Source organism: Thunnus albacares, chromosome 10 (assembly GCF_914725855.1).
Source record: "Thunnus albacares chromosome 10, fThuAlb1.1, whole genome shotgun sequence".
Lineage (NCBI taxonomy): Eukaryota > Metazoa > Chordata > Actinopteri > Scombriformes > Scombridae > Thunnus > Thunnus albacares.
Window position 1 is genome coordinate 330818 of NC_058115.1, and position 19758 is coordinate 350575.

The 19758-nt window shown below is 38.6% G+C and overlaps 1 protein-coding gene across 5 annotated transcripts in view; it reads left to right on the forward strand.

Moving 5' to 3' along the window:
* The window catches only part of LOC122990569 (storkhead-box protein 2-like), a 131256-nt gene that overhangs the window by 87046 nt on the left and 24452 nt on the right, over positions 1-19758 (forward strand). For 4 of the 5 annotated variants that reach the window (XR_006405407.1, XM_044363951.1, XM_044363950.1 and 1 more), the window contains exon 2: positions 7196-7348. Coding sequence is in view for 4 of the 5 variants with exons in the window: in XM_044363951.1 (XP_044219886.1) it covers positions 7196-7348 (153 nt within the window). In the remaining variant the exon portion in view is untranslated. Of the gene's footprint in view, positions 1-6028; positions 6114-7195; positions 7349-19758 lie in introns of those variants that run through there. The other variant, XM_044363953.1, reaches the window with a different exon arrangement.

The following is a 19758-nucleotide window of genomic DNA, read 5'->3' on the forward strand; positions in this document are numbered from 1 at the left end:
AATATTAGAGGTAGATATAGATGCACATTGAGGAGCTGCTTGAAAAGAAAAATAGCAAATGAAATAGCTACTTACAGTCAGTTTAGTTTAATTTAACTTAACTTAATTTGTTTACATTTTTGAAAATCTTGTATGCATGTTATTACATCATGACATATATATGCTAATTAGCACATGATGTTATCTAGTGACAACAAGCGGCTTTTCCTGCAGTTTTAGCCACTTCCTACTGAAAATAGTTGGCAGCACTGGTTCATAGACTCACTGCAGACATTTTATGTGAAATTAATGACATTAATGATGGCTGCGTTTCACTATGTGAGCCAGTTCCAGGGTCTGATATTGTGCATGCTCACTGACATGGCGTATTAGGACAATTGTTGGAATGGAGCCATCGTTAATGTTATCAGTAACACCTCCTCTATACCTGTGCTCTTCCTCCTCTGACAAGTCAAAATGTCTGCTGTGAAAATGTAAACAGTAAGATGATCAGACAGATTAGAAACAAACAAAGTTTTTTGATATTATCTAGACCACTTTATTTGGAGGTCAAACTAAAAGTGAAATGTACAGTAGGTCAAAGTTGAAGCAGGAGGTGGATCTCTGAACTGTGATGGATGTTTATTACAGACAGTTCAATAAGGGGAGATCAATTGGAAGTGTATAACAATATTTATTGATGATAGTGACAGAAAGATTTTTGGCGATTACACTCGATGTGAAGCATTTTCATAAAGTGTAGGTACCTCTGAAGATTGGAGATAGGACAGGATTGCCCAAAATAAAAGAAAGCATTCTTACCATGCCGAGGTTGATTCAGCTCTGAGAGGAGATAAAAATAGCGTATCATGAAACATAATTCACAAGAAAAAACCCAGTAAACATAGTGAGCACTAAAGAGAAAATTCTCTGACATGGAAAACAACTTATTAGGGTTTGTGATGCAAAAAAGGAAAGAGAGGGATAGAATTTAACCCGCTATGAAGGTGAGGAATGGATTTTAACCTGCAATAAGGCTAAATGGCTGTTGCAGGCCAGAGGAGAGCAATGCTAACCTGCAATGAAAGCTAGAGGGCCAGAAGAAAGAGATTTTAGCCTGCAATGAAGGCTAGAGGACCATCAGAGGCCAGAAGAGAGGAGGGTTTGCGAGCAAATGAAGGCTAGACAGCTGTCAGAGGCCGGAGGACATTTTAGATGTGAGAGCCAGCAGAACGAGAGAGGAAAGACATGAGTAAAAATTAATAACAACCACCAGCTATATGCATGACTTATCCAATGGGTCGTAAGACCTAACAGATTGTTGAGCAGAAAAGATGAAAAATTGTCACATGAACAAGGAAATTCCCTGCATTGCTGCAGATGAAGCAGCACCTGTCTTGAAGTAGAGGGCCAAGTACTTTTGATGGCTTACCACTTTTAAGAGGGACTTATCTAAAGTTGTGAATAAACCAGGATTTAGATATGGGAGAACTATCGAGCGATAAGAGAGAAGATGGTTTAGAGATTTTTCTGATAGCCACCAATTTAAAATTTTTGGTACCCACAATAAAGCTGTTGTTTGTCTTGCTGCTGGCCAAAGCATGTTGCCAACAGTAGGAGCAAAAGATTGACTCTCTACTCTCAACGAAAACTAGTCATGTAACTCCACTGTCAGCTCTTCTCTATTTCTCATTAGGGCCTGAGCCCCAAAGGGGCGAAGACCCTCTTGTATCTGTTCTGTTTCTTTCTTTCTTCTTTCTTCTTTCTTATTATCTCGCCACTTCAGACCTAAATTTGACTTAAATTTGTAGGTCAAAGTCTTGTGACTCATTTAAAGTTCAAATGAAGTTTGTATCCAAAACTATGTGGAAGCAGTAAATGATCAAAAAAGTGTGGGTTTGCTCACACTCTCCATTCAAATTTATGAGTATTTTTTTCAACAGACTTGATGAAAATTACGAAATTAATTTCTTTCACAACCAAACTCATCAAGTGTTTTCAATTTACTAATTGTGAGTGTGAAAAAGTGAAAGGGCCAAAAACTTGCTTAATTTTGATGACACAGGTGTGAGCAAGACAGACTTGTGTCACCCTGAAGAAAATTCTCATCCTCACACCTTTGAAATATGATGTTTCACCATGACAGAGGAAGTTGCTATAACTTAGTTGCACATATTGTCTGCACCAAACTTAAATGTTTGATAAGAGTCCCGGCTGGAACTCGTCTACATGACAATATTCCATCAGTGATGCAAACTGGCTGAATAGTGCCCCCCATGAAATTGCAGCCAAGCAGCCCCAGCAGCAGGCAAAATAGTGGACAAAGGAAACGATGTTTATCTCCTTCTTGCACTGTCTGAATACAGCCCGGATCTGAAGACATCTACATGCCCGTGACAGAAGCCCTTCAACTGTGCCGCGGCACGACATGCACGGAGGCACGAGGGCCCGTTCAACACTGCTTGCAGCTTTAATTGGAAAATTGCCTTTGAACTTTTGGTTCGTGAGTTTTCTCGTCCTGCGTAGGCATACTGACATCAGTTGCTCTCTTCACATGCAATGTAGTGCCACGTTGAGGACACACAGTAGTCATACCATTAGTAGTTTTATAAGTAGTACTAGCTATGTCAGCAAAGGCAGTGGCAGTAGTAGTAGGCTGCAGTAGTCTTGTTTGTTGCAAAGTATAGCAGAAATGCACATTCACTGGAGGATGCAGAAGTAGTAGTTGTACTACTAGTAGTAACTAAAGTAGTATTAACAGTAGTGGTGCTGGTGCTGCAGATGTAGTCTTGACAACAGAAGTAGTGTAACATTCTTAACAACAACAGCGGTAGAAGTATTAATAATTGCAATAGCAATTGTGATAGAATCAATAGTAGTAGCAGTAAAATGAAAGAAACTGAATATTGAAGGGCAGTGTTAGTGTAGAAACACAGTGAGAAGCAGCAGGAAATGGCTTCTCTCTCAGCTGTTCTTTAGAAAGCACATACTTTTTGCCCCCACTCCCCCTCGTTATGTGTGTTTGTAGGGTTCTGGGTTTGTCCTATGATCACTTTCCATGTCTAGGCCAGGCCAGCTGTCAGTGTATGGAAGTTGCAGGGTGGTTGGTCAGTGTTCCCAGCAGAGCCTCTGCAGCTGTGCTCTGTCTTCTGTCTATCTTCACAGTCTGATTTTGTCATCTGTCTCTTAAATCCCCATCTCTGTATATTAATTATTTTTGCTAGAAAAAAGAATGATCTGCAGCTAAATCTTTTTGTAGGTCAGCAGCCCATCAGATACTGTATACAGGACTATAGAAATCATTATGGTACAACCACCAATCTCCAGGTCTCTGAAATGTACCCAGTTTTAATCTTTGGTGTAGTTAGGGGTCCTTAGTGTTTCTTTGTTATACTACAAAACTAGGCAGTTGTCCCTTAAGGAACTGTCTTAATGTGTATTGCAGATTTGTTTTTCAGAGATTCACTTCTATGCTTTGTTGATTAATGGTTGCATTTGAAATAAATTACAGATGATAAAATAACATTAGATTTGTATTTAAGTATTGAAGTTCATCCTTGACCTTGAGAACAGTACGTGTGACCAAATAATCTCAACTCAAAGGTTTGCTTACTAGATATTTAAGAGCTATCAACTGCATCTCATGGTCTTCATTAGAGCTGGCTCAGGGTATGATCTCTCTTCTGTATACAACCACCTGTTCTCACCTGACAGATTTTTCACAGTTAGGTCAAGTGATAACACTGGAGCCAGCTCCATCCACTTATGAAGTCCATGTTATGTGGATGAAAGTTACAGAGCAAATGAACAACATTCATTCTACAAAGTAGGATGAATTTATACTTTTACGGTTATGAAATAGTGTCATACTTAATATAATAAGTTATCAATCAGAGAGGCTGTATGACTTCAGTGTACTCATTTTTATCCTGTTAACATAATGTGAACAGACATTTTTCCAGAGTCTGTCACTACATAAAGGGATGGACACTTAAAACAGCTGTTAGATATGTCCTGATCAGAGATTTCTTAGCCCTTCCAGTCTGAGTTCTTCAATAATGGGTATCTGCCGATGCCAAGTCTGACCTGATACTTATATTTAGGGACCGAGCCCAAAAGGCAGGGGACTACTGTAAAACAGTAGTCCTCGTCTAACCCTATTGTTTTTCATGTGTTTGTTTGTTTCTTTCTTTCTTTCTTTATTATTACGCCACTTAAACCCTAAATTTGATGCCCTAAACATGCTCAAAAACTCACCAAATTTGGCACGCACATCAGGTCTGGTGAAAAATTTGATAAAATGTAAAAATTAACCCTCAAAGTGCCAAAACTCTAGCGCCACCTATGTAACTTAAATGGCCGCCACAGCCCATAGGAATGTCGTAGAGAGATCAAACCAAAACTCAATTATTTGTCTCATCAAGACCTACAAATCATACTCTGACACCCCTGACCTAAATCCAACAGGAAGTTCACAATTAGCTTTTCAAAATAAGACTTTGCCCCAATCTTGGCCCCCGAACAAACACTGTCTCCTCCGAGGGCATTAATGGTATTGACTTTAAACTTAAATAGATGACTTATGACACTATGCTGAAAAAAAGTTGTTAAAAACTTTGTAATAATTGGAACGGTTTGGATTTTCTAAGCCCTCAAAGTTGCAGTGCCACATAACCTTTACAATGTAAAACAATGTCTGACCACTTTCAAAGCTGTATCAATGGATTCGCCACGGAATTTCCTACTAAAGTATAATTTTTAATGTAAGATTTGGCCAAAGTCATGGGATTTATGGGGAGATTTCACAAGAGGCATACTCTAAAATCCTCCTCTCCAACTGTTCCTGGTGATGTCTCTCCCTCAGTGCTGTGAAACATTTCGCAATACACACTCATTATAAAATCACAGGAGGAGCAAGAAAAGACTTTAAAACTCAGACTCTAATATCTCAAAAACAGTAAAAGATAGAAAAAACATGTAAATTCAAGATTTGTAGATCAAAGTCTCGTGACTCATTTAAAGTTCAAATGAAGTCTGTATCTAAAACTATGTGGAAGCAGTAAATGTTCAAAAAGATGTGGGTTCGCTCACTCTCTCCATTCAAATATATGAGTATTTTTCTGTGTCCAGCTGCAGTTACTTATTGTCTCTACACACCTGACAGTACACATGTCAATCAAACTTTCAAAATAAAAGCACACCACACTTGTAAGAAATATCCCTCATTTTTAAAAAGCAAAATGATCTGATCCCGACAGGCCAGAATGCGAGGTCCCGACCAATGCGGCTTGCAGCTTTAATTACCTGTGAAACAGCTGCTCAGTGTATACTTGAGCTACAACCTGAATATGAGTTAAGACAGAAATGATTTTTAGTGCCAAATATGCTCAGTATAAAAAGTAAAAAATAATTATATTATATACATAGCAGCAGAATGTATTCAACATTTTTAAACATGTATCTGGTACATTAAAATAACAAGTAGGGAAGTGGTCGCCTAAAGGTTAGAGAAAGGTTGTGACTGGAAGGTCACCGATTCAAAGAGATGAGCGGCTAAAATAACTCACCCTTTTTCCAAATTCACTATGACATACTCATAATCACAATAATTCATAATGGTTATGTTTTACAGATCATTAGGTTATTCAGTCTCATTGACTTCAGTGTAATATGTTACTGATTGTATGTAGAACTCAGTTAGATGTCAGGTGTGGACACATGCCCAGTGATTGTGAGGTCACCTGTTCAAATCCAGGTTGGCCTCCTGTTTCTCTCCACTGTCCTTTTGACCCTTGTGGTTTAAAAGTTGTACAACAAATATATGTCAAACTATGTGCTTGGACCCTGCTTATTGCTTGTGGCTATATTTTCACATTGTGATCTGATTTTAGTCAGGTGTGAATGTCTGTACAGTATGGCCACATTCTTAACAAACAAAGGCACCCAACAAGATGAAAGGTCACCTAACTCTGCCTCTTTCTGCTATCTCGAGCTGTCCATCAAAAAAGCCTTTTCCTCATCCTCCTCTGCAAAAAGAAAAGGAAGTAGAGCCCATACAGCAGCAACACTTGTTGAGACTCTCAAGTGTCCTACATTGCCTCCCCTGATCTGTGACCCATGATGTTTGTTGACAGGTTTGTCAGCTTTGCCTGCCTAATTTGCATATTGAGATCAGATCACAATGTGGGCGGAAAGTGATCAGATGTCATAATCCAGTTAAACTGTCCAGATAGAGATTTCAGGTCAATACCAGTTGGAGATGGGGTCTTAAAGGATAAGTCTGTTGATATATTTTTACTGTTAGAGCACCAAATGTGGATTAATCAGCTGTTGAAAATAGGTCCCAACAAAAGCACCAGTTCCTCCTGTTAGAGAAAAATTTTCTAAAAACTACAGTGGCCAGCTGTTTAAGAAAATTACAGAGCCTTTAAAAATGAAACTGAAAAGTAGAAAGTATTTAGAGATGGACATATTGTTGGATATGATGTTTTCATGAAAAACATAGAATAACACCAGACTTATTCTTTAGGTCAAGTCCTACATTGGCTCCACATATTTCTGTGATATAGACTTTTCATAGATGAAAATTAACAAATCAAAGCCACCTAAATGGACACGTATGTGTGCGTGTGTGTTTTTGTGTGTGTGTGTGCTTGTGTGTGTGTCTGTGCAGTCACAGCTTAATCCAGTGCACAAATAGCCACTGTGTGGTGTTGATTTTCTGTGTGGCATGTGGTGAAACTCTCTTTTGGTGTAAATAGTTGAATGATATTACATTTGAGACAATTTCATATTTGAATCTGTGTTGGAAGCAATTTTAGGAGCAGCTGAGCATCTCTCTTATTATATAATGTGCCTTAGTGTCTCCCAGGCAAGGTGTAGCAATGTTCATATTTATGTTTAAATGTGTTGTCAGCACATGAACTTGTATGTGCGATTTGATTTACTTTTTAAATTTTGGGAGGGGCATTCTATGTGTTAATTGGATAGTCAGTAGTGTGAAGTCAGGAGATGAGGGAAGAGAGAAATAGGGAATAACATACAACACAACAAAGGTCTCCGGCCTGACACCTGGACAGCCAGGACATTTTGTATGTTTGTGAGAGGTAGATCTGGGACCTTACTATGCCTGGTGTTCATATTGTCCTACTGGCTCAGGTTATAGGAGATCATAATCCAGTATCTCCCAAAGTCACTGATTTGTCTCTTTCCACAGGTGATGTGTCACCCATCAGTATGTCCCCCATCAGCCAATCGCAGTTCATCCCCCTGGGAGAGGTATTGCTATTGGCTATCTCTGCTATGAACTCTGCCCATAAGCCTGTCACTCAGGAGGCCCTAACTGAACACCTGCAGACATGTTTTCCAGGTAACACCAGCTCTGCATCAGTCAACACCCAACACATTTATAGGTTAAAATAAAAACTGAGATTAAAAAAAAACAACTAGTGTAATCAAATTAATTAATTGTGATTGCCTCTTTATATCTTCAGTGCATTTTAAAATGCACTTATCTTTTTTGTTGGATTGTACTTTGATTTTTGTGAGACTGTACTTGACTACATTTCAAAGGGAAATGTTGTTCCTTATACTTCACTGCACGTACCTTTTTGCTGTAGTTAGATGCAGATTAAATGTTAGGTCTTTAAACATAAGGTGGTATTTATGTTTTAAGGCCTAAAAGTTTTTAACTAAAATATCTTGGACCTTGTGTGCAAAGGCTCTAAGACAGATAGCCACTCAGACCCCCCACAACATTCAAATACTGCTTACATATCAATACATCAATAATGTAATACTTCAGAAGGAAACCTGTCTTCACAGTGAATACTTAATTATATATATAATATATAATTTTTTTTCATTTTACTGCCAATATTTCTTACTTAAATACAATTTTGTTGAAAAATCTGTTGTTGGTCTGGGAAATAAGTAGAAAGCCAAGTCTGTCTTCTGTTTTTACCTGGCTGTGGAGCGCTTCACCCCGAGGGTGTAACATGTCAGCATGTGAGTGAGACACAAGTGAGGGGAGCAAGGAGGCACATTAGCCAAATGGAAGGCACCCCAAGCAGTAGAGTTGCTAGATCAGCAACTCAAGGAGTGATTCTGCCTGCAAACACCACCAGTTGTGCTCGCTACAGGGACTGGCATGCCCCTGTGTCCCTCCACATTTCATGCTTAGGCCTTTTGCCACAGCACAAGAGGTAGTGCTGCCTGTGGTCAGAAAATTACCACTTATCGCTCAGTCACACACATTATCAATATCACTTTCTGTGTGATGCTACTAAGGGCTGGGACATACTGTATGTTATATATTTATATTTCAGTAAGTGAAACTGACCATTTCTAACAAATTTTTCTGAAGTTAGATTTGACTCTTTGTAGCTGGCCATTTTCAATATTTTTCTTATTGTCAACAAATCTTATGTGCAGAGCCAAACTAACAATGAATTGATCCTACTAACAAGTACTGTGTGTGTATCCAAAAGCCTGATATACAGTCCAGATTTTGGGCAGTTACTCATTTTTTGTTCTTCAGGCTCTGTGCTTCAGCACTTTCAATATGAAATTGAATGGATGCTACTTTAAAGTGCCAAGTCTCAGCCAATATTGAAGAAATAAGTGGAATATTTATTAAATATAGCCCTTTTAAACATAGTGCCCAAAGTTCAAAGGTTCAAAAGTAATTGGATACTTGGCTACTACATGTTTCTTGGGCAGCTGTGTGTCATTCCAATGTTAGTTCTTGAGCAAGCAAGCTCACATTGAGAGTTGAGAGTTGCCATTTAGATTGAGGTGGAGTTGTTGTCAATATGAGGAGTAGAGAGGTGAACATGCAAGAGAAAAAGATGATGATAAGACAAAAATCTATCAAAGATATTAAAGGTAGTTGGTTTGCCAAAATCAACAGTTGGGTACATTCTAAAGAAGCAGGTGAACACAGGAAAACTAGAAAATGGCAAGACTGAGGAGCATGAGTCTTGTGGATGAGCGGAAAATCATTTACATGGTGAAGGAAAAGCCTTTTATAACTGCACAGCAAGTCAGGAATAGTCTCCAGGATGTAGGCGTACATGTTTCTTTGTCAATGATCAAGAGAAGACTTCATGACCAGAACCTCAGAGGATTCACCACAAGATGCAAACCCCTGGTAAGCCTCAAAATCAGAAAGACAGGCTGCAGTTCATAAAAATATAGAAAAAGAAAGTGGTAGAGTTCTGAAACAAAGTTCTACAGACTGATGAAACAAAAATCAATCTCTATCAAAATGATCTGTCAAACATGGTGCTTCTGTTGTGGCTTGGGCATGTATGGCTGCCAATGGAACTGGCATAGGCCTACTGGCATTTATTGATGAGTTCACTGCTGACAGATGCAACAGGATGAATGCAGAGGTATACAGGAGCATTCTGTGTGCTCGCATTCACTGTTTCCCTTCAACCAATGAAATTAGGCTAGCCGACTCCTAGAAGAGAATATTGGCTGCTTGATTTGACTTCCATTTCAAATGTCCAGAAATTGTAAATCTATTGTGGGAACCCTGAGTGATAAGAAATTTGGAAATTGGACTTAAAATATATCGCTCCACATTTGAACTTTTTTCCTCTTATTTTGATGACTCATAGGAATTGAGTAGAGGCTAAACTCTGGACATACATAATTATGAGTGAAATGTGACTGAACCTTAGTATTGTCAGTGTTTGTCAGTAAGATTTAGAAGTGGCAGATACTGCTCCTCACCACAATCTGGTTTAGGGCTGCAACTAATGATTAGTTTCATCGTTTGTTAATCTGTCAATTAATTTTACAATTAATCAATCATTCGTTTGGTTTAAAATGTCAGAAAATAGAAAAAATTCCATTATAGTTTCCCAATGCCCAAGCGATGTTTTGAAATGCCCAACCACCACACATCCAGCCAGAGAAGATTTTGATTTTTTTCTAAATAAGTTAAACAATCGATCAAAATAGTTGCTAACTCATTTTCTGTCAATCAACTGATCAATATTCAATTGTTATGTTAAAAGTGCACCACTTTTCAATAAATTCATAGATATGGAGACAAGAATACTTTAATGGAGATTATGGGCCCTATCTTACGCCCGGCGCAGAGCGGCGCTAAGCGCAGTGCAAGTCTCTTTGCTATTTTAAGACCGACACAGTTGTCATTTTCCCGTCCAGCACCCATGTTGTTAAAATAGCAATGGCACTTGCACCCATCAGTGCGTCCATGGGCGTGACGGCGTGAGGCAGCAGAGAGTGATTGCGCTATTGAACAACAAAAACCTGGTCTAAAGTCAATGGCGCAATGTTTCACTGTTATTTTAAAGGCACATTATCAGGACAGTAATATGCACCTACAGAGGAGGGTGCACAACATACACTCTGCTTGTTACACACACAGGACGCGCAGCAGCGCACAAACATGCAAAAGGTAACAAAAGGATTACAATGTGAAAGATTATTATTGTGTATATTAATATATTTAAAAAAATACATGTCATAATGCTTAGTCATAATATTTATCAGAATTAACTAATTGCAGTAATGACGGATTAAATTGTTTAATTATTTGACCAAATTGTGATCAGGTTTCCATACTTTCAGCAATTAAAACCCTGCTGATTTGACCTGTTATTCCATGACTGAACAAAATGATTTTAAAGAAACCTTTTCAAAAACCAAACGAAGATAAATTTGCAACAAATTAATGAACAGGATCTTAAACTGGTGGTCTGTGGCTGACCACAGGAGGGTCCAGGAGCAGCAGAGGCCAGTGTGCTCCTTATGGATTGTGCGCTTTCCCTTTGCGCACAAGCAGATCCGTTTCCTCTGCAGAGAAGTGTTCCTTCTCACTACTTGGCAAATGCGCCGTCATAATAGCAATCCGCCAAGGTGCAAGCGCACCTGGCTCTTAAAGGGAATGGGAGATGACACTGTGATTGGTTTATTGCATATTACGCCGAAAACACATCCATGATTAATTAGGAGACTATGGACAACCCCTTTGAACCATGCGCCTGGCGCATCGACCATTTTTCCACCAATAAAATAGCAAAAGTGGATTTGGACACACCCTAAATGCACTTGCACCATGCGCTTCAGACCATGCGCTTTAGATCGTTAAAATAGGGCCCAAAGTATGTGAGAACTGGATGTTCTATATTTCACTAATGATTCACCTGTTGGCTGGCTGCTGCTTTGAAACCAGGTTTCCAAATAACTACCTTCCTTTGCTGCCTCCCTCAGCTCTTTCTCCTCTATCTCTGGTTGCCTCTTTGAAGAAGGTATTGTCACTGTAATGTGTAACACTTCATATGGACATTATATTATGAACATTATATATTAAACATGCTTCCAGATAAAAATCAAATAACATAGCTAGCCTACACTACACTGACTATAATGCACTTAACATTAGCACTGCAAGGATTTTCCGGATCAGCATTACTATGAAGCTATGTGTAATTGTTATATAAGGCAATAATGTATACCTGCCAGCAATGCAATCTATATACAAAAGGGTTCTATTTTAATGGCATTTATTATCATAAGCGTTTTCAGTATTAATATTCCATTATGACTGCCGTACTTCAAAGTATATTTTTCCTCCAGGAATTCTTTTCATGTTAGTCTTCATTTTTGATCAGGCAAAAAATGGTTTATCTCACATTCCATGGTGGGTCTAGTCTTACCTTTTTAGATTGCATCCTTTGAAGTATGACTATTACACATGTTTACATTTGAGATGTTGCTGAAATTATGTATTGTTGAGGCTGACACACACACACACACACACACACACACACACATACACACACACACACATTTAGTCTGTTGGTGTGTGTGTCAGTCAGCTCTGGGTTTCCCTCTTCAGACAACTTGCATCATGTCACCAAAGCAACTACACTTATATGATGTAATGACAGGCAACACACTCACACACAGCTGTCTGCCCAGCTGCTATGCAGTCTATCAATGGGTTTATAATAGTTTTTCATTTTATAGTTCAGTGATCTCCTCTGACTGATTTTGAGGTATAATTTCTCCCATTTGGGACAATTCCATCATAATTATTTGCACTGATGTGATCCTTCTGATGCTGCCATTGCTGACTTTGGATAAAGCCTACCTGTTTTTCCAGGTGATATTTTCACTGAGAAATATAATTTCTGTCAACCAGTCAGCTTTATGCTTCAACCCACTATTTTTTCCATTATGATTGTCCTAATTTAACCTTACTCAATATTTTTTTAAGATTGTTTTTTTGGCATTTTTGCCTTGAAACTACAGAGAGACAGGAAACAGGGGTAGATAGAGGGGTATGACATCCAATAAAACTTGCAGACCCAAGTTTACCGTAGCCAATTCAAATAAGATGGTTACATTCCCATTCTTTATTGGGGTAGTTCAACATTTTGGGAAACATGCTGATGTGATATTGATATCAATCTAATGTCAATGCATTAGGAATAGACATAACAGGGTGTATGGTGCCGAAACAATTTCTTGACACAGGTGCTGTGCTGTGATGTAGTTTCCTGAAGTCTATATATATATATATATATATATATATATATGTGTGTGTGTATATGTGTGTGTGTGTATATATATATATATGTATGTATGTATATATGTGTATATATATGTATATATATATGTAGACACACACACATATAAACACTGTATATATTAATTCTCTTTGCAAATGTAATATTGTAATGATCAATAATATTGTAAGCATATTGTTAGCCGTATTTAAATACTGTTGAGCAATATGGCTAGCTATGTTACTCAATAATATAACATTTATAAAGTCCATTAGACCACATTTATCTGTAGCACAATATATACATTTATTCAGTGTCAAATCAATAGGAAATACAAATTCAGTAAATACAAAATAATACAATGAAGATGACCCGCTCAATTAACAGTACCAGAAAGACTTGAGTCATCAATTGGATGCAAAATGATTTATTGAGAAAGTTTTGATGCAGACTCCACTACCTTCGTGGTCCCAGGCTGATCACACTGTACTTGCTCCATGGAGGGTGATGCTAGTGAGGTGCCTGGGAGATGAACAACACTGTGGAGGACAGAAAGGGCTACTTTATGAATGCAAATGGCAAGATAGTGACCCTAAAACATGGGAAATATTCAGATGAATGAGATCAAGTGGGATGTAGGAGAAGAAACAAGACCTAAGTGAAAAGCACAAATGAGTCTGACTCTGTCACTAAATTTGAATAACACATTACAACAGCAATGTATAGTAACATTACAGAGATTTTAGGGGTCTTCCCTCCCCCCAATATCTGTGGTCTTGTTGAGCAAGATTTTTACTGCAGTCTCTACATCACAGTTGGATGGATGCTTTTAGTCACACCATCTGTGTGAGGGGGGAAAAAATGGAGTTGATATACAAACTATTTTGGTTCAGCATATTTCTGCTCAGTCAGCCTGGTGAAGGCAGTTTGTCCGGCCGCTCTTCTCTCAGCTCCCCAGGAGCTGCAGCTGACAGGTGGCTGCTTCTGTGGACAGAGACGCTGAGCACAGACGCAAACTGCCTTCACCAGGCTGACTGACAGCAGAATAAGCTGTCGCAAATTCTTTCGCAAATTTGTGTTTCTGTTGAAAATTTGTATCGCTGCTGGTGTGGATAGTTTTGATGCAAACTATTTGCAGGCGAATATTTCACATTTTCATGTTGTTTATTCATCACGCCCCCAGTGTGTAAAGGCCTTTAGTTCAGGTTAATTTTCCTGATCCCATCTGAACAAACCATTACAGAATACTTTTTTGATTACAACTGGGGCGGCTGTGGCCCAGGAGGCAGAGCGGATAAAGTTTGGGGGCCAAAGGCCCCATGGACCCCCTTCTTCAGGCCCACTTCTTATTGTGTGCTCAACATTAAGAATCTATAATAATGCCATAGATATCGATCTTCTCATCTCACTCTCAAAAAGAAAGCAACTAAGTGTATCTCACAAAACGTATTTAAGTTAAGTCAGTTAAGTCTGTACAGACTATTCTGTTAAGTCTGTATTTGGGCAAAAGTGCAATTACTCTAATAGCAAGTACATTAGTAAAGTACATTAGCTGCACTTCCTTACACAGTGTCCAAAATTTAAATCGGTCTGGAAACAGTTCTTCCCAACTTTCAGTAATAAACATCGACAGTATAAATAGTCAGACAATGAAAAACTAAAAATTGCACCTGGGGAAATGAAAAACAGTTGTGTTCTTGCACGTCAGCTTGTCCCTGCCTGCCAAAAATTATTTGTATATATACTGTACATATATTTGTTTTAATGGTTATTTTATTATTTATTTATATTTTTTATTACTAATCTCAACAATATTATTTTTACATTTAATTTAAAACAATTATGTGTTGGCTATATTATTCTTATTATTGGTGTTCATTGGTAACTCAGAAACAACCATGCATAATGGCACATAGACATAAGTGACAAATTAAAGGAAAAACTGGTACAGGTCTGAATGCTTGACCCCTACAGTGAGGGGATCAAGTTATGCTATATGGGTCCACTTGTCTTCTTAGAGGTAAGGGTGACTACAAATCAATACAAAGTTGTTCACCTTTATCCTATGATGAAGCATTTCTATCCTGATTGGAGTGGTCTCTTCCAGGATGATAATGCCCCAATTCACAGGGCACGAAGGGTCACTGAATGGTTTGATGAGTATGAAAATGATGTGAATCATATGCTATGGCCTTCACAGTCACCAGATCTCAACCTAATTGAATACCTAAGGGAGATTTTGCAATGACGTGTTAGACAGCGCTCTCCACTACCATCATCAAAACACCAAATGAGGGAATATCTTTTTCAAGATTGGTGTTCATCCCTCCAGAAGAGTTCCAGAGACTTGTAGAATCAATGCCAAGGCTGAGGAACAGTCATTTCTGTACTGAGCTGTAGGTATTCTCTGTACAAGATTCTGGGCCCTATTTTAACCGTGCAAGTGCAACGACGAAGCACAATGTAGTACGTCTTAGGCACAGAGTGTGGGTGTCTTCGTGGGCACCTGTTGTTTTGGTTTATGTATGTGTAGCAGCACAACGTCTAAAAGGGCTGGGTGAAGATAAATATAGATCAGCGAGTGTGGTGATTATTAAATACTCTCTCAGCCAGTCATTTCACTTGTCTCATAGTTATGAAACTGCTGTGCCAATCACAGTAAATGTGATAATGATGGCTCAACAAATGTAAAGCTTTTCATCAGGAAATGATGGCACAGTTCAGAGTGCCCCAACATGAACTTACATCACCACAAATCTGCGGCCAAAGACAGATGGTGTAGGTTTTTCAGATTTTGAAGGTGTTTATATGATGGCATCAGACCAACGCTATTTCAGCCACAATACTAATGTATCTCACCTCGTAAATGGTCACATACTTTAGTAATTAACAGTGGTTGCACTGCAATGTATTTCAAGAATAAAACATGAAATGCTACTTTTGCTAAGAGGAAAGCTGTAAAAGAGGCTACGGTGAGCCTAAAAAACCAGAATATCAAGTCGTAGCCAACCAGCCTGATGTGTGTAGAGGTGTGTGTGTGTGTGTGTGTGTGTGTGTGTTTTGTGGCAGCTTGATGCTGTTTTCAGGTGACTTAATGGAGGTAACACAGTGAATGACCATGCGTAATAGCACTGCGCTCTGGCATGGCACCTCTGATAGGAGGCTGCAGATTTATCAACTTATCTGTGTTATTTTCTGTGCCTGTTTTGGTTTGATTGAGAGTGTTTGATTGAAATAACTTTATATTTCAAGCATTAATCTGTTATTGCAGCACGTTTGCAGAAAGTATTTAGTTTGCCCTTATTGATAAAATCACTAAAGCAGCAGCAGATTGATGTTGCAACAGAAAACACCTGGGACCAAGTTTCAACCAAAATACAACAACTTGCTTAGCAATGCTTCATTTGAATGAAGGTCCCACCTGTTATTTCTTATCCTCCCACCTGTGCACTGTGCACTGGTCACCAAAATAAACAGTCGGAGTGATTGCGTGATTGAGTGATTGCGCTGGTCGTTGCACCTTGAAAATGGGGCCCTTTCACCAATGGCTGTTCCAACCACGTTTTTATGATCCAATATTTATTTTCAGTTCCCTCATTATACAACTTACATTGCACACCTCAAGACTGCATTAAAATAAGTAAAGCAATGTTTGTTTCCCTATAATATTTTCTAAATGGTCATATAGTAGTTTCTATCATATCTATAGAGAGAGGATGTCAGTGTGAATATGTTGTGGTAGGATGGTCTGGACATGATTTAGACAGATAGTAATTAACTTCTGCATCAACAAAATACAACAAAATAAAAGTTTTTCACCAACAGCAGCAGTTCAGAGGTGTGGTTCACCTGCAAAACATTCTGCAAAACATGAAACAGATGCAAAACTCTGCTTGCATTGTTCACTGCTGCTGCTTCATATCATTACCTGAAAATACTGATGCGGTGCAAAAAAATGCCTTTTTGATATATATATGTGAACATCTGGATTTATTGTGGATAACTGTTAATCAAAATGCCAGGATTTACCTGGGTTAGGATATCAATTATTTTACTTTACAGGGGAAGTATTATGCTTTTCCTTATTTTCAGACATATATATAATGTCACAATGTCGGATGTTCATGTTAAAAGTGGCCGACGTGTCAAATAAAGAGGTAAACGTATGTAGCAGCAATCCCTGTTAGCAGAAAGCCCTGGCTTCAGACTGCTCTGAAAGCTCGATTTCCAATGTTTTTTTTCTACTTTCAGCCCGAGCTGACATCAGTTTGTGATGGATTTCTTTATATGGACATCTGCTACGTGCACAGCGCCTGAGTTCGTTGCTCCGCTCCGGGAGTAGTTAAGCCAAGCCACGACGCCATTACACAGCACAGCAAAGTAAAATAAGTAGTTTATCTGTTGGAGAGGTGCTGGTTATCTGCAGCTCTTCATAAAATATCTCACTATGGCTGTTTCTGCTTGTACCAGTCCTCCCTGTGTTATTTCTAACTGATCCGCTGAACAAATAGCTCCATATGTTGTTGTTTTGACCGGATATTAGCGCTGCTAACGAAGCTCTGCTAAGTCAGTGAGGAACACATTTTTACTACCTGTAAATTCTTCACAATAAAAGTCTCTCCTTAGTTAGTCATTTAAAAGCTTTTAATTTGAAGCAGTAAAGCAGGAAATGTTTAGTTTGCAATGATGATAAAGTTATACAATTCTGATATGTAAAGCTGGCCAATCAGAACAGAGTGGGCTCATCTGGAGGGGGGTCTTAAAGAGACAGGAGCTAAAACAGAGTGTAAGAGAAACTGTGTATATTGAGGGACTGCATAAAGGGCCAGTATAAGATAAATAGGGAGCTTTTTTTTAAACTTTGAATCATGTAGAGCTACTCTAGTATATAAAAATTTAGAGCTGAAATGAGCTTAATAGGTCCTCTTTAATTTCAAGGTGTATATCATTATTTATAATTATAGACTATCTTCTCTTAAAAGCACCTTGTAGACGCACCTGTGCATACACAGGCACTGTGTACTGCACACATGGTATTATAAATATCCTAGTTATGAATGATCCTGTTGTGGATTATATTATGATGTTTTCATGGAACAGGAGTAACCTGGTCATTCATACATGATTCTTATACAGGGGCGTGAGCAAATGAACCATGGCATAGCAAAATAAGTGGCAGCAGGTAGGTAAATGAGCAGCAGAGTTTCAGCCCCCAATGCGTATAGTCTCTTCTATAAGATGTTTGTCAGCAGTGACTTTTTTATGTAAGGGGTGCATTGGATGTCATTTTAAAAGTAGATTGGGCATCTGAAATAAATTACAAAATATTTCTTCCTTTTCCTCTATGGTTCCCCTCCAGCTGGTGCCCAAAAAACATCCCTGTTTGTTAGTTAGATAAGAAGACTTTAGTAGAGAAGCTAATGTGGGTTGTTGGCTGGACCACAACAACAGGGCCAGCCCTATTGTAACGGTATGACTGGTTGCTTGGGGTGCCAGTTAGGTCAGCACCTAACAATATTTTCCTTAGGTTTGTGAGTCAGTGGGCCCTATCTTATGCCCAGCCCAAAGCAATGCCAAGCGCAACACAAGTGTCTTTGCTAGTTTAAGACCAATGCAGTTGTCACTTTCCCGTCGAGCGACTATGTTGTTTAAATAGCAAATGGACTTGCACCCGTCTGAGTGCCCATGGGCGTGTTGGTCTGGAGGTGTGGTCAGACGCATTGTTGGCACATTGCTATCTTGAGGCAGCAGTAAGCAACTGCACGACTGACCAACAAAAACCTGGTCTGAAGTCAATGGCGCAGTGTTTTACTGCACAACTCAGGTGCACAACACGCATATACTCTGCTTGTTACACACACATGGACGTGCAGCAGCGTACAGACATTCAAACGATGACAAATAAAATGATTACAATGTGAGAGATTATTATTGTGTATATCAACATATTTAAAAAAAAACATGTAATAATGGTTAGTCATAATATTTATCAGAATGAACTATTCGCAGTAATGATGGATGAAATTGTCTAATTATTTGACCAAATCGTGGCAATACACATAGATAGATGGACAACAACAGATCAAACACAGATCGACCTTCCAGCTGCATCAATACATGAGGACACCAGGAACACATGAGGAAATAAATAAGGTGAAAACAATTATTAAACTAAAGAAGGAAATAAATCTGGACAGTTTCTACCTGCTGCCAGCAGCAGGATCAGCACTGGAGAGCTGATCAAGTCCTGGCAACTGTGTTGATGATTCTTTACATGATTAAAATAAATGATTTATTTTAAATGTAGCTGTTATATCAGTTTAGTGTGGGGCAGCTGACCTGCAGGTGCACTTGATTTGACTGTAACTGCAATAACCTGGTGGAGATAAGCCTCCTGAATTTGCGCCCAAAATGCTGTCAAAACTTTAATTTACAATTTCCACCACAGCATCCTTAACCGGGAAAGAGGCAGAAAAAAGCCTCATAGAGGCATGAGGGAGTTAAAGCACAGTTAAAACACCTCTAATAAAAATCACTGACAGAACACTTAGTACAGTGAAAAACGAGACATCTGAAAAACGAGGGAGACTTAATAATAATTGGAATAGTTATAATTTGAAGTAAAATCACTTCTCTTTCAAATGAAACATCCCAACATATGAGTGAAAAGTATTATTAGTGGTATTAAACTGCATTTATAACCTTTTTTCTGACTCAAATGTAGCTTAACCTTTTCAAGTGATATGCTACTTGAGTACACTTAAACAACCAATATCACTAGGTACACTACAGAAAATTGCAGATGAACATTTAATATCCAGGAATTCACATTATAGACACTACCACTATCCCTGTAACAAATTGGCCACAATTTCACACATTGACCATACAGGATTGGTCCAGCCATATACTAGCTTTTGACCTAGTCTTGTTGTTAAGGGTCTGTGGCTCTTGTGTTGTGTAGCAGGATGCTGTTTGGCTTTTTGTGTGATCATCTGCATCTGATTACAGTACAGCTTTATGCAAATATGGTTTAAAATGAGGCCATTTGATTGGCTGTACGGAGCCAAGTTCTCTATCTACGAAGATGAAGAACTGACAGTATTCTGACAAATTAATGCTAAAAACTACACGGGGTCATCATTAAACCAAAAAATAGAAAATATGAATTTCTCCCTTTCCATCTGAAAAATATTTGGTGGTGAGGATAAAGGGCTACTTGGGCTTA